We start from the raw sequence: 15,531 nt of genomic DNA on the forward strand, positions 1-15,531 counted from the left end.
TTATATTACCGTATTTATCGGCGTATAACGCGCACTTTTTTCCCCTTAAAATCAGGGGGAAATCGTGAGTGCGCGTTATACGGCGATCCGCGCTGTCTGAGCGCCGCCACCGACATATACCGAGCGCAGTACACTCGGGTACACTTGGCTAAGCTCGGCTCTGCTCGCGGTCACGCCCTGTCCCGCCTCCTAGCCTTAATGTAAGAGGAGCCCAACGTGGCAGAGCCTACCCGAGTGTACTGCGCTCGGTATATGTCGTCGGCGGCGGCGCTCAGAGACAGCGCGGGAGAAGCGGGGAGGACACCAACAAGGCCATAGACGGATGCCGGCCCGGACAAGGCCACCGATGGACGCCGTGCAAGACACCGACGAGGGGCATTCAAACTGTAAGTATTTATTTTTTTCCCTTCTAGGTTTGGGGTGCGCGCTATACGGCGGTGCGCGCTTTACCCCGATAAATATGGTATGTAGACAAAAAAAAAAGGGGGGTTTTAATACAGTAATGTTGGCTTACTGAAAAGTATGTCTATGTACAGTATAGTATGCACCCTAAACTTGGTTGGGGCTCCTTTTGCATGAATTACTGCATCAATGCGGCGTGGCATGGTGGCAATCAGTCTGTGGCACTGCTGAGGTGTTATGGATGTCCAGTTTGCTTTGAGTCATCTGCATTGTTGGGTCTGGTGTCTTCCATCTTCCTCTTGACAATACCCCACAGATTCTCTATGGGGTTTAGGTCAGGCGAGTTTGCTGGCCAATCAAGCACAGTGATACCATGATCATTAAACCAGGTATGGGTACTTTTGGCAGTGTGGACAGGTGCCAAGTCCTGCTGGAGAATTAAATCTGCATTTCCATTAATTTGGTCAGCAGAGGGAAGCATGAAGTGCTCTAGAATTTCCTGGTAGACGGCGGCGCTGACTTTGGACTTAATATGACAAAGTTGGCCAACACCAGCAGATGACATGGCTTCCCAAATCATCACTGATTGTGGAAACTTCACACTGGACCTCATGCAACTTAGATTCTGTGCCTCTCCATTCTTCCTCCAGACTCTGGGACAAATGAAATGCAAAATTTACTTTCATCCGAAAAGAGGAATTTGGACCACTGAGCAACAGTCCAGTCCTTTTTTCTCCTTAGCCCAGGTAAGACGCGTCTGACATTGTCTCTGGTTCAGAAGTGTTTGAAACAAGAAATGTGAAAGTTGTATCCCATATCCTGGATATGTCTGTATGTGCGAACTCTTGAACCACGTCCACCAGCCACGTGCACTCCTTGCGATTCTCCTGCAATTGTTTTAATTGCTTTTGCTTCACAATCCGCTTCGTTTAACCCTGTTGCTTGTGCACCTTTTTCTACCACACTTTTTCCTTCCACTTAACGTTCCATTAATATGCTTGGATACAGCACTCTGTGAACAGCCGAAAGTATACGCCGATACCCGCCACGAGTTTGAATACTGCGCCGGCATATACCGAGCGCAGTACACTCGTGTATCTTCGGGCAGTCTCGGCGCCTCTCGCGCTGATGTCCTGAGCGTACAGGACGTCAGCGCAGTATTCAAACTCGGCGCGGGAAACGAGCGGGGAGGACGCGAGGACGCCACAGAAGGACGCCGGACCCGACGAAGAGGACACCCGAAGCCGCAGACGGACCCTGGACCCGACGAGGCCGCCGATGGACGCCGCGCAAGACACCAAAACTGTAAGTACAAAACATATTTTTTCCACAGGAATTCGGGCAACTTTAGGGGTGCGCGCTATACGCGGGAGCACGCAATACCCCGATAAATACGGTAATCTAAAATACATTATTCTAAGGCAGCCAAGATAACGGCATGGAGTACATAACACAACACATCGTATAGAGATCTGACAGTATAGCTGGAAGTCCAGGAAAATCCAGACAATGTGATTTTATTTAGTTATTAGATGAGTGACAGCGGTGATATAAAAGATGTTCTGCAGCAGCAGCCAAGCACATGTCATAAGCATGCAATACCTGACACGTCATAAAGGTTAATAGATCTGACAGTATATATCTAATTAAAGTGATGTAGGAGAGGATCTGCAGCAGTCAAGATTTTATCATAAAAAGGCGTGCAATACCTGACACATAATACAGATCTGACAGTATGGATGGAAATCTAAACAAAGGGACTTTACCAATTTGGATGAGTGTCAGCAGCGACCTGGAAGAGGCTCTGCAGCAGCAGTGGAACACAAATCATGGAAGAGGTGATCTCTTCTATGGATCAGATCTGACAATATGGATATAAATCGAAATAAAGGGACTTTATAAAGTTACAGTGACAGCGGTGACCTAGAGGAGGTTCTGCAGCTGAGGCCAATCACATATCATCATCAGCGCCGACACATCAATGAGGGCGACATCTTCTATAGACAAGAGGAAGATCTGGAAGCGCAATATGGATATAAATCCAGAGAATGTGATTTTATTTTGATATCAGATGAGTGACGGCTGTGATAGAAAAGATGTTCTTCAGCAGCAGCCAAGCACATGTCATAAGCATACAATACCTGACACATCATACATGCTGACAGATCTGACAGTATAGATCTATCTAATTAAAGGGACTTTATAAAAGTTATCAGATGAGTGACAGCGGTGATGTAGAAGAGGTTCTGCAGCAGTCAAGATTTTATCATAAAAAGGCGTGCAATACCTGACACATAATACAGATCTGACAGTATGGGTGGAAATCTAAACAAAGGGACTTTACCAATTTGGATGAGTAACAGCAGCGACCTGGAAGAGGTTCTGCAGCAGCAGTGGAGCACAAATCATGGAAGAGGTTCTGCAGCAGCAGTGGAGCACAAATCATGGAAGAGGTGATCTCTTCTATGGATCGGATCTGACAATATGGATATAAATCTAAATAAAGGGACTTTATAAAGTTATCAGACGAGTGACAGCGGTGACCTAGAGGAGGTTCTGCAGCTGAGGCCAATCACATATCATCAGCGCTGACACATCAATGAGGGCGACATCTTCTATAGACAAGAGGAAGATCTGGAAGCGCAATACGGATATAAATCCAGAGAATGTGATTTTATTTTGATATCAGATAAGTGACGGCGGTGATATAAAAGATGTTCTTCAGCAGCAGCCAAGCACATGTCATAAGCATGCAATACCTGACACATCATACAGGCTGACAGATCTGACAGTATAGATCTATATCTAATTAAAGTGACTTTATAAAAGTTATCAGATGAGTGACAGCGGTGATGTAGAAGAGGTTCTGCAGCAGTCAAGATTTCACCACAAAGACATGCAATACCTGACACATAATACAGATCTGACTGTATGGGTGGAAATCTAAACAAAAGGGACTTTACCAATTTGGATGAGTGACAGCAGCGATCTGGAAGAGGTTCTGCAGCAGCAGTGGAGCACAAATCATAGAAGAGGTGATCTCTTCTATGGATCAGATCTGACAATATGGATATAAATCTAAATAAAGGGACTTTATAAAGTTATCAGACGAGTGACAGCGGTGACCTAGAGGAGGTTCTGCAGCAGCAGCCAATCACATATCATCATCAGCGCCGACACATCAATGAGGGTGACATCTTCTACAGACAAGAGGAAGATCTGGAAGCACAATACGGATATAAATCCAGAGAATGTGATTTTATTTTGATATCAGATATGTGACGGCAGTGATAGAAAAGATGTTCGGCAGCAGCCAAGCACATGTCTTAGGCATGCAATACCTGACACATCATACATGATGACAGATCTGAGTGAAATGTCAAAGCGACTTTATAAAGTTGGATGATCAGTGACAGAAGTGACCTAGACGAGGTTCTGCAGCAGCCAATCACACATCATGATCATCTCTCCCATGGATCAGATCTGACAGTATAGATACAAATCTAAATAAAATGACTTTATATAGTTATTAGATGAGTGACAGCGGTGATATAAAAGATGTTCTGCAGCAGCCAAGCACATGTCATAAGCATGCAATACCTGACACATCATACATGATGACAGATCTGACAGTATGGGGTGTAGATCTTTATAAAGAGATGTGACAGATGAGTGACAGTGGGGATGTAGAAGAGGTTCTGCAGTGACCAGGCACCCATCCTGGAGGGGGATCTCATGTATGGACAGTATGGGGGTGAAGATCTACATGGAATGGCTTTATAAAGTTGTGACAGATGAGTGACAGCTCTGACCTAGAAGAAGTTCTGCAGCAGCAGCAGTGGTGTCGGTATTGTCGGGCTCCCCCTGGCCAGCACACGTGCACAGTCCCAGCAGCACTGAAGGGTGCTCGGAGCCCCCCACTTTCCCCAGCTCATGGCTCACACCCCCATCCTGGCCGGACTCCCCGCCCCTCATCATAACAACCTTCAGCACGTCCTCGGACCCCCCTATTCGGGTGATAGGCCCGGAATGAAGACCCCCCCTCCCCCCTGTGTACCGGTGATCCTCCCTCCTGTATGCGGCTCGGTAATGAAGGAAAGGGGGGGGGGGGGTTGCTTACCTCGTACAGGTCCCCAGAAGCCATGCCGGGTCCGGGCTGAGCCGTGCTCTCCGTGTGCACAGGGCTGCTGCGCAGAATCACACGGCGGCGGCGGCGGAGGGGGGCGGCGGGCAGAACCGGCTCTGGAGCAGAGCGGAGCGGAGCAGCCACAGGAAGGACCAGCTCCTGCCCTGCTTCACTGTGCGGGGGACGGCCACTAGAGGGCGCTCTGCCTGCGGGGCTAACGTGGGAGGATCCGCGAGATGACAGCTAGGGGCCGGCCCACAACAGCATCCTGAGCGGGGGGCGGGGCGGAGGAGGAGGGCAGAGTGATGATAATAAGGGGACAGCACTCCGGACCTGACAACCCGGGCACATCCCGGGGACGGGGACAGCTGCTGGGCTCTGCTGCCTTTATCAATTGCTGAAATCTCTGCTACGGATATACCTGGTGTGTGTATGGAGGGGAGGAGACACCTGTACTGACTGCCCCAGGTGAAGGGGACACCTGTCCTGAGCTGTACTGACTGTCCCAGGTGAAGGGGACACCTGTCCTGAGCTGTACTGACTGCCCCAGGTGGAGGGGACACCTGTCCTGAGCTGTACTGACTGCCCCAGGTGGAGGGGACACCTGTCCTGAGCTGCACTGACTGCCCCTGGTGGAGGGGATACCTGTCCTAAACTGTACTGACTGCCCCAGGTGGAGGGGACACCTGTCCTGAGCTGTACTGACTGCCCCAGGTGGAGGGGACACCTGTCCTGAGCTGTACTGACTGCCCCAGGTGGAGGGGACACCTGTCCTGAGCTGTACTGACTGCCACAGGTGGAGGGGACACCTGTCCTGAGCTGCACTGACTGCCCCAGGTGGAGGGGACACCTGTCCTGAGCTGCACTGACTGCCCCTGGTGGAGGGGATACCTGTCCTAAACTGTACTGACTGCCCCAGGTGGAGGGGACACCTGTCCTGAGCTGTACTGACTGCCCCTGGTGGAGGGGACACCTGTCCTGAGCTGCACTGACTGCCCCTGGTGGAGGGGACACCTGTCCTGAGCTGCACTGACTGCCCCAGGTGGAGGGGACACCTGTCCTGACCTGTACTGACTGCCCCAGGTGGAGGGGACACCTTTTCTGAGCTGTACTGACTGCCCCAGAGGAAGGGGACACCTGAACTGACCTGTACCGACTCCCAGGTGTAGGGATACCTGTCCTGAGCTGTACTGACTGCCCCAGGTGGAGGGGACACCTGAACTGACCTGTACTGACTGCCCCAGGTGGAGGGGACACCTGTCCTGAGCTGTACTGACTCTCCCAGGTGGAGGGGACGCCTGTCCTGAGCTGCACTGACTCTCCCAGGTGGAGGGGACATCTGTCCTGAGCTGTACTGACTGCCCCTGGTGGAGGGGATACCTGTCCTGAGCTGTACTGACTCTCCCAGGTGGAGGGGACACCTGTCCTGAGCTGTACTGACTGCCCCAGGGGAAGGGGACACCTGTCCTGAGCTGTACTGACTGCCCCAGGTGGAGGGGACACCTGTCCTGTGCTGCACTGACTCTCCCAGGTGGAGGGGACACCTGTCCTGAGCTGTACTGACTGCCCCAGGTGGAGGGGGCACCTGTCCTGAGCTGTACTGACTGCCCCAGGTGGAGGGGGCACCTGTCCTGAGCTGTACTGACTGCCCCAGGTGGAGGGGGCACCTGTCCTGAGCTGTACTGACTGCCCCAGGTGGAGGGGGCACCTGTCCTGAGCTGTACTGACTGCCCCAGGTGGAGGGGACACCTGTCCTGACCTGTACTGACTGCCCCAGGTGGAGGGGACACCTGTACTGACTGTCCCAGGTGGAGGGGACAGCTGTACTGACTGCCCCAGGTGGAGGGGACACCTGTCCTGAGCTGTACTGACTGCCCCTGGTGGAGGGGACACCTGTCCTGAGCTGCACTGACTGCCCCAGGTGGAGGGGACACCTGTCCTGAGCTGCACTGACTGCCCCAGGTGGAGGGGACACCTGTCCTGACCTGTACTGACTGCCCCAGGTGGAGGGGACACCTGTCCTGACCTGTACTGACTGCCCCAGGTGGAGGGGACACCTTTTCTGAGCTGTACTGACTGCCCCAGAGGAAGGGGACACCTGAACTGACCTGTACCGACTCCCAGGTGTAGGGATACCTGTCCTGAGCTGTACTGACTGCCCCAGGTGGAGGGGACACCTGAACTGACCTGTACTGACTGCCCCAGGTGGAGGGGACACCTGTCCTGAGCTGTACTGACTCTCCCAGGGGGAGGGGACGCCTGTCCTGAGCTGCACTGACTCTCCCAGGTGGAGGGGACATCTGTCCTGAGCTGTACTGACTGCCCCTGGTGGAGGGGATACCTGTCCTGAGCTGTACTGACTCTCCCAGGTGGAGGGGACACCTGTCCTGAGCTGTACTGACTCTCCCAGGTGGAGGGGACACCTGTCCTGAGCTGTACTGACTGCCCCAGGGGAAGGGGACACCTGTCCTGAGCTGTACTGACTGCCCCAGGTGGAGGGGACACCTGTCCTGTGCTGCACTGACTCTCCCAGGTGGAGGGGACATCTGTCCTGAGCTGCACTGACTGCCCCAGGTGGAGGGGACACCTGTCCTGAGCTGTACTGACTGCCCCAGATGGAGGGGGCACCTGTCCTGAGCTGTACTGACTGCCCCAGGTGGAGGGGGCACCTGTCCTGAGCTGTACTGACTGCCCCAGGTGGAGGGGGCACCTGTCCTGAGCTGTACTGACTGCCCCAGGTGGAGGGGGCACCTGTCCTGAGCTGTACTGACTGCCCCAGGTGGAGGGGACACCTGTCCTGACCTGTACTGACTGCCCCAGGTGGAGGGGACACCTGTACTGACTGTCCCAGGTGGAGGGGACAGCTGTACTGACTGCCCCAGGTGGAGGGGACACCTGTCCTGAGCTGTACTGACTGCCCCTATCTCTAGAGAGGTCAAACAAGCTATAGTCATAACCCTCTCTGGGATGTTGTAGATGGAACTGCACTTTTTTGGAACTTATCTCCCACTGCTTATCTTCAGGTCAGTCATGATGAATTACCAAGGCTACAGGTATATAGTGAAACAAAGCACTCCGTTAGTGTAAAATCACTTATTTGTTTATTTAAAACATTCCAAATTGCACTTACAGTGCCTTGAAAAGTATTCATACCCCTTGAAAATGTCCACATTTCGTCATGTTACAACCAAAAACGTAAATTTATTTTATTGGGATTTTATGTGATAGACCAACACAAAGTGGCACATAATTGTGAAGTAAAAGGAAAATGATAAACGGTTTTCAACAATTTTTACAAATATCTGAAAAGTGTGGTGTGCATTTGTATTCAGCCCCCTTTACTGTGATACCCCTAACTAAAATCTAGTGGAACAATTGCCTCCAGAAGTCACCTAATTAGTAAATCGAGTCCACCTGTCTCTAATTTATTCTCAGTATAAATACAGCTGTTCTGTGAAGCCCTCCAAGGTTTGTTAGAGAACCTTCAGGAACAACAGCATTATGAAGGCCAAGTAACACACCAGACAGGTCAGGGAGCACTGTTCAATCCATCATCAGAAAACAGAAAGAGTATGGCACAATGACAAGCCTACCAAGACACGGCCGTCCACCTAAACTCACAGGCAAGGCAAGGGGAGCATTAATCAGAGAAGCAGCCAAGAGACCTTTGGTAACTCTGGAGGAGCTTCAAAGATCCATAGCTGAGATGGAAGAATCTGTCCACAGGACAACTATTAATCGTTTACTCCACAAATATGACCTTTATGGAAGTGTGGCAAGAAGAAAGCCATAAGAAGTCCCGTTTGTAGTTTGCAAGAAGCCATATGGAGAACACAGCAAACATGTGGAAGAAGGTGCTCTGGTCAGATGAGTCCAAAATGGAACATTTTGGCCTAAAAGCAAAATGCTATGTGTGGCGGAAAATTAACACTGCACATCACCCTGAACACACCAGCCCCACTGTGAAACATGGTGGTGGCAGCATCATGTTGTGGGGATGCTTTTCTTCAGCAGGGACAGGGAAGCTGGTTTAGAGTTGATGGGAATATGGATGGAGCCAAATACAGGGCAATCTTAGAAGAAAACCTTTTAGAGTCTGCAAAAGTTGAGTCTGGGGCGGAGCTTCACCTTCCAACAGGACAACGACCCTAAACATTCAACAAAATTTACAATGTTCTGAAGCTGCAGGAAGGCTACACCCGGATTGATGGTCACCTCCAGCAACTTTCCGGATCACCTTCGCCAACAGTCGCATGCCCCTGCACCCGCCAGTGGGGCCTCTTCTTTGCAAGCCTCTTCAAGTCCAACTGTGGTAATGGCCCTCCCTGAGCCTAGAGTTCCTACACCAGAGTGATTTGCAGGCGATCGCAAGAAATGCCGGGCCTTTAAGAATGCCTGTTCTCTTTACCTAGCCCTACAGCCCAGGACTTTCTCCTCCGAAGTAGTAAAAGTAGGGTTCATTATCTCCCTCTTGGCCGATGAACCACAGGCTTGGGCCCACAGCCTGGTGGGAACAGAGAAGTCCCGTATTGAATTCCATTGATACCTTTTTTGAAAGTATGGCACAGCGTTATGACGATCCCCAACGCAGAGGCCAGTTGAGAACTATACCGCTGAGTTTCCAGGAATGGTCAGCTGACACTGGCTGGAATGAACCTGCCCTCAAGTTCCAATACCGTCACAGGATGTCAGAAGCTCTTAACTACTTAAGGACCTTGGCTGTTTTTCAGATTTGGCGTTTACAAGACTAAAACAGTTTTTTTTGCTAGTAAATTACTTAAAACCCCCAAACATATATATTTTCTTCTAACACCCTAGAGAATAAAATGGCGGTCATTGCAATACTTTTTGTCACACCGTATTTGCGCAGCGGTCTTACAAGCGCACTTTTTGGGAAAAAATTTACTTTTTTGAATTAAAAAATAAGACAGTAAAATTAGCCCAATTTTTTTATATATTGTGAAAGATAATGTTACGCAGAGTAAAATGATACCCAACATGTCAAGCTTCAAAATTGGGCCCGCTCGGGGAATGGCGTCAAACTTTTACCCTTAAAAATCTCCATAGGCGGCGTTTAAAAAATTCTATAGGTTGCATCTTTTGAGCTACAGAGGATCGCGGTGATACCTCACTTGTGTGGTTTTAACACCGTTTTCATATGCGGGCACTACTCGCATAGGCGTTCGCTTCTGCATGCGAGCTTGTCGGGACGGGGCGCTTTAAAACATTTTTTTTTTCTTATTTATTTTTATTTATTTTATTAATTTTTACAAAAAAATTGATCACTTTTATTCCTATTACAATGAATGTAAACATCCCTTGTAATAGAAAAAAGCATGACAGGTCCTCTTAAATATGAGATCTGGGGTCAAAAAGTCCTTAGATCTCATATTTAGACTTAGGCCCCGTACTCACGACCAAACATGTCTGCTGAAACTGGCCCGCAGGCCAGTTTCAGCAGACATGTTTGGTCGTGTGTGGGCGCGAGCGGGCCGAATTCCAGCAAACATTTGCCCGCCGGGCCTTTTCCCAGCAGACAAATATTCGTGGACTTGTTTTAAAACAGTCCGCTGGAATTCGGCCCACTCGGACATGTACGGTCGTCAGTACAGACCTACCGTACATGTCCAGGCGCCCGCCGTCCCTCGCATGCGTCGAATGACTTCGACGCATGCGTGGAAGCATTTTAAAGGCGGGCCGCCCACGTCGCCGCGTCATTGTCGCGGCGACACCGCGTCATCGACGCGGCGACACCGCGGACACGCCCCGCGTATTGTTTACGCGCGGACTTCTGTACGATGGTGTGTACAACCATCGTACAGAAGCCCTCTGGCAGACATGTATGGTGGAAACGGTCCGACGGACCGCTTTCACCATACATGTTTGCTCGTGAGTACCCGGCCTTAAATGCAAAAAAAAAATTAAAAAAAATTGTCATTTTAAAAATTGACAACAAGAAGATATTGCTTTAAGAAGCATGGGCGGAAGTGACATTTTGAAATCACTTCCGCCCTGCTATGCTATGGGGACGGGTGGGGGCCATCTTGCCCTCACTCGTATCCCAGCCAAGCAGGAGACAGCACCCGATCGCCTCCGGCGCTGCCGACGGCTCTGGTAAGCTCTCCCTCTCCCGCCGCCGATAGCGGTGAGCTTGCGGCGAATCCACCGTGGAGACCACCGTTATCGTTTACAGGACAGCTCAAGGAAAAGATGGATATCTCGGTTGTGGCAGCAGCTGCTGCTGTTATCAAGATATCCATCTTTAAAAACAGAATGTATATGTACATGAGCGGGTCCTTAAGTGGTTAAGGATGAGCTGGCCAGGGTGGAAACCCCCGCTACTTTGAAGCACTTGATCTAGTCAGCCACTAAATTGGACAGGCGCATGCGGGAGCGGCGCTCAGAGCGATTCCAGGTTCCTCGTCCCAGCTGGATGCTTCCTAAACCGACTCCCATTCATCTGCCTTTCGCGGCTCCTCCGACTACTCCTACTCCTGACGGCGAACCCATGCAACTTGGTCTGGTCCGTGCTCCCCTTACCCTGGAGGAGAAGCAACGCAGGCGCCAAACTAACCTGTGCCTGTATTGCCGGAGTGCAGGCCACTTCCTTTGTAACTGCCCTGTGAGGCCCAGTAAGTCTTTTCCACGTTTTATTATGAACTTTCAAGTCAATGGTGTGCCTCAGACTTAAGTTACTCTCTTCATCTCTTTACAGTTAGCAGAAAGAGTAATCCGCCTGCCAGCTATAATTTATTGCGGAGCCTGTAGCTGCTTCCTGGATACCTCGCTAGCCCAGGAACTGCACATCCCTCTTCAGACCAAGAAGCAAAGTCTACAGGTACATCTGGCCGACGGGTCTCTCCCCCGTTCTGGACTTATCACACAGGAGACCAATCCCATTCTGACCACCACAGACTCTGGTCACCAGGAGCTTCTGCGCTTTGATCTCATCCCTTCTCCTATGTTCCCCATAATTTTAGGCTGACCGTCTACCACCTCATCAGTCTTATGACTGCCCCATTGTCTTGTTACCTGGCTCTGAGATCCCTTTTGGCCGAATTTTTCCACTGTCCGAGATGGCGTTGAAAGCCCTTAAAACCTACATAGATGAGAACCTGGAGAAGGGTTTCATCCGTTCTTCCTCCTCATCAGCTGGAGCTGGTATCTTTTTTTTGTGGAAAAAAAAGACGGTTCTCTGAGGCCATGCATTGACTACCGGAATTAAATAAAATAACTGTTAAAAACTGATACCCGCTACTACTTATCCTAGAGTTATTTCAGCGTTTCCGATCCGCCCGAATCTTCTCCAAACTTGACCTGTGAGGAGCCTACAACCTCATTCGGATTCGGGCTGGGGATGAGTGGAAGACCGCTTTCAGATCCAGGTTTGGACATTACGAATACCTGGTAATGCCTTTTGAACTGTGCAACGCCCTGGCCACTTTCCAGCATCTAGTAAATGATATTTTCTGAGAATACCTTGACAATTTCCTAGTAGTGTATCTGGATGACATCCTCATTTTCTCCTCCACCATTGATTTGCACCGAGTACATGTCAAAAAAGTACTTGCCATCCTCGGAGCACAGAAATTATACCTCAAGGCGGAAAAATGTGACTTTGAAAAAACTTTTGTGCAGTTCCTGGGGTTCATTATCTCCACCAACGGAGTTGCAATGGACCCACAAAAGGTCAAGGCAATTCAGGAGTGGCCAGCCCCAGGTGACAAGAAGGGAATGCAATGGTTTATAGTTTTTTCTAACTTTTACAGGCGATTCATTGTTGGCTTTTCAGCAATTGTGGCACATATTACCCAACTCACACGCCAACACAACCATTTCCAGTGGTCTCAGGAAGCCTTTGCAAAACTACAAACTCTGTTTATCCCCACACCAATTTTACGCCACCCAGACCTGCCATTTGTACTGGAAGTTGACGCCTCCGAAATAGCCACGGGGGCCATTCTTTCCCAGAGACACGGTCCCAAGGCACTTTTACATCCCGTGGCTTTCGCATCTCGGAAAATGTAGTTTGCCCGAGAGAAACTACGATGTAGGTGACAGAGAATTACTGGTCATTAAGTTTGCCTTGGAAGAATGGAGGTACCTGCTGGAGGGTGCTTCTCATCCTATTATGATCTTTACCGATCATAAAAACCTGGAGTACCTCAGGTCAGCCAAACTTTTAAGACCCAAACAAGCCCGCTGGGCTCTCTACTTCTCCAGGTTTAATTTCCACATATCCTACAGACCCGGCTCCAAAAACGGAAAAGCAGACGCCCTCTCTCGGATGTTCCTCGAAACACCTCAGGTATCCGAACCTAGCACCATCTTGTCTCCGATTTTTTTTTTTTTTTCTTAATTACCCAAACTGACCTGATCAATTCCATCAAATTAACTTCCAGTCATTATACCGACTCAGAAGTACCCTCTCTGGAAAGTCACAATGATCTGCTCTGGGCTCATGGCACATTTTTGTCCCACAGGAAGCAAGCTTACTGACCCTAAAAACCTTCCTTGATCACAAGTTGGCAGGCCACTTCGGAACCCAGAAGACTGCCGAATTAATTTCCCGTTCTTTCTGGTGGCCAGGTTGGAAACAGGACTGTAAGGACTTTGTCTTGTCTTGCACTGTTTGCCAATGCAGCAAGCAGTGGCAGTGCGTTCATAGAGGGCGCAGGAGCCACCCCCTCTTGCTCCTGCACCGCCACTGAAAACAATACATAGATTTATGCATTGCAAATGGTTAACTAGGGGACGCACGGGTTGTGTGTTCCCTGGTTAACACTGACACGCATCAGGATCTGGTTACCGGTAACCTGATTGGCTGAAGCGACATTGATGGCGGGACTACATCGTGGGATTGTGGAGGAGGATCTGAGGATGGCTGACGTTTTAGGGGCAAACTGGTGGCAATTGATGGGCACAGTGGTGACAATGGCATGGCACAGTGGCTGCGTTTGGCATGGCACAGTGGCGACAATTGATGGACACAGTGGCGACAATGGCATGGCACAGTGGCTGCGTTTAGCATGGCACAGTGGTGACAATTGATGGCACAGTGGCTGCGTTTGGCATGGCACAGTGGCGACAATTGATGGGCACAGTGGCGACAATGGATGGCACAGTGGCTGCATTTGATGGCATGGCACAGTGGCGACAATTGATGGGCACAGTGGCTGCATTTGGCATGGCACAGTGGCTGTGTTTGATGGCATGGCACAGTGGCGACAATTGATGGGCACAGTGGCGACAATGGATGGCACTGTGGCTGCATTTGATTGCATGGCACAGTGGCAACAATTGATGGGCACAGTGGCTGGGTTTGATGGCATGGCACAGTGGCTGTGTTTAATGGCATGGCACAGTGGCAACAATTTTATGGCACAGTGGCTGAGTTTGATGGGCACAGTGGCGGCAATTGATGGGCACAGTGAGGCTGCAATTGATGGGGGTTTTTTTTCGTTTGTTTGCGCCCCCCAAAAATTTGGAGCACCAGCGGCCACTGGCAACAAGGGACCCAAAACCAAGACCTGGGGTTTACTTAAACCTTTACCCGTCCCGGAATGGCCATGGGCAGAAGTCTACATGTACTTCATTGTCGACTTCACCACTATCCTGGTCGGCGTATGTCTTACATAAACGGCGTAACTAATTGCGACGGGCGTACATACGTTCGTGAACCGGCGTATCTTGCTCATTTACATATTCGACGCAGAAATCAACGGAAGCGCCACCTAGCGGCCAACGTAAATATGCACCCCAAGATCTTGTCCAAATCTATGCGTAACTGATTCTATGAATCAGGCGCATAGATACGACGGCGGCCATTCAGACTTACGGCGGCGTATCTGGAAATACGCCGGCGTAAGTCTTTGAGAATCTGGGCCAATATCTTTTACTTTTTGATTTAATAAATATCATAATTTTTATTTAAAAATACATTTTTTTCCCTCAGTTTAGACCGATACGTATTCTTCTACATATTTGTGATAAAAAAAAAAAAATAATCGCAATGAGCGCATTTGATCGGTTTGCGCAAAAGTTCTAGCGTCTACAAAATAGGGAATAGAATTATGGCATTTTTATTTTTATTTTTTACTAGTAATGGCGGCGATCTGCGATTTTTATTGTGACCGTGACATTGTGGCGGTCATATGGGACACTTTTGACACATGTTTGGGACCATTCACATTTACACAGCGATTAGTGCTATAAAACTTCACTGATTACTGTGTAAATGTGACTGGCAGGGAAGGGGTTAACACTAGGGGGCGCTGAAGGTTTTAAATATGTTCCCTAAAGTGTGTTCTAACTGTAGGGTAGGGGGACTCACAAGGGGAGGAGATCGATGTGTGTTCCTCTGTACTGGGAACACACATCAGTCTCCTCACCGCTGACAGGACATGGATCTGTGTGTTTACACACACAGATCCATGGTTCTGCCGTGATTGCGGGCAGGGAATGCAAGGACATCATATGACGTCCAGTCTGAAGGACGAAAGGTCCCTGCTGACGTCATTTTACTATGACTCGGTAGGGAAGTGGTTAAACAGGAAACTTTAAAACAGGTCCCCCTTACCTGTTTCTGAACCCTTGTAAGTCGCGGCGGCGGCTCTGCGGGCGTGTGTCCGGCCTATGTGGTGAGCAAATCTCCCTCCTCCATTAGTACAGACCCCCCCCATAAACCACCCCCCATTAGTACAGACCCCCCACAGGACATACCACCCCCCTCCATTAGTACAGACCCCTCCTCAGGAAAAACCTCCCGCCTCCATTAGTACAGACCCCCCCTCAGGACAAACCTCCCGCCTCCATTAGTACAGACCCCCCATAAACCACCCCCCATTAGTACAGACCCCCACAGGACAAACAACCCCCCCACTCCAGTAGTAGAGACCCCCTTCGATTAGTACAGAGCCCCGACAAACCACCCCCTCCATTAGTACAGACCCCCCCACAAGCCATCCCCCATTAATACAGACCCCCCCACAAGCCATCCCCCA

The 15,531-nt window shown here is 50.0% G+C and overlaps 1 protein-coding gene across 1 annotated transcript in view; it reads right to left on the minus strand.

Moving 5' to 3' along the window:
* Positions 1-4,728, minus strand: part of CDYL2 (chromodomain Y like 2) — a 94,832-nt gene extending 90,104 nt beyond the window's left edge. Inside the window, exon 1 of the mRNA XM_040329185.1 lies at positions 4,523-4,728. Within this exon, the coding sequence (XP_040185119.1) occupies positions 4,523-4,546 (24 nt within the window). The 5' untranslated portion in view covers positions 4,547-4,728. The remainder of the gene's footprint in view (positions 1-4,522) is intronic.
* Positions 4,729-15,531: the final 10,803 nt, after the last annotated feature.

This window comes from Rana temporaria, chromosome 11 (assembly GCF_905171775.1).
Source record: "Rana temporaria chromosome 11, aRanTem1.1, whole genome shotgun sequence".
In the NCBI taxonomy this organism is placed as follows: Eukaryota; Metazoa; Chordata; class Amphibia; order Anura; family Ranidae; genus Rana; species Rana temporaria.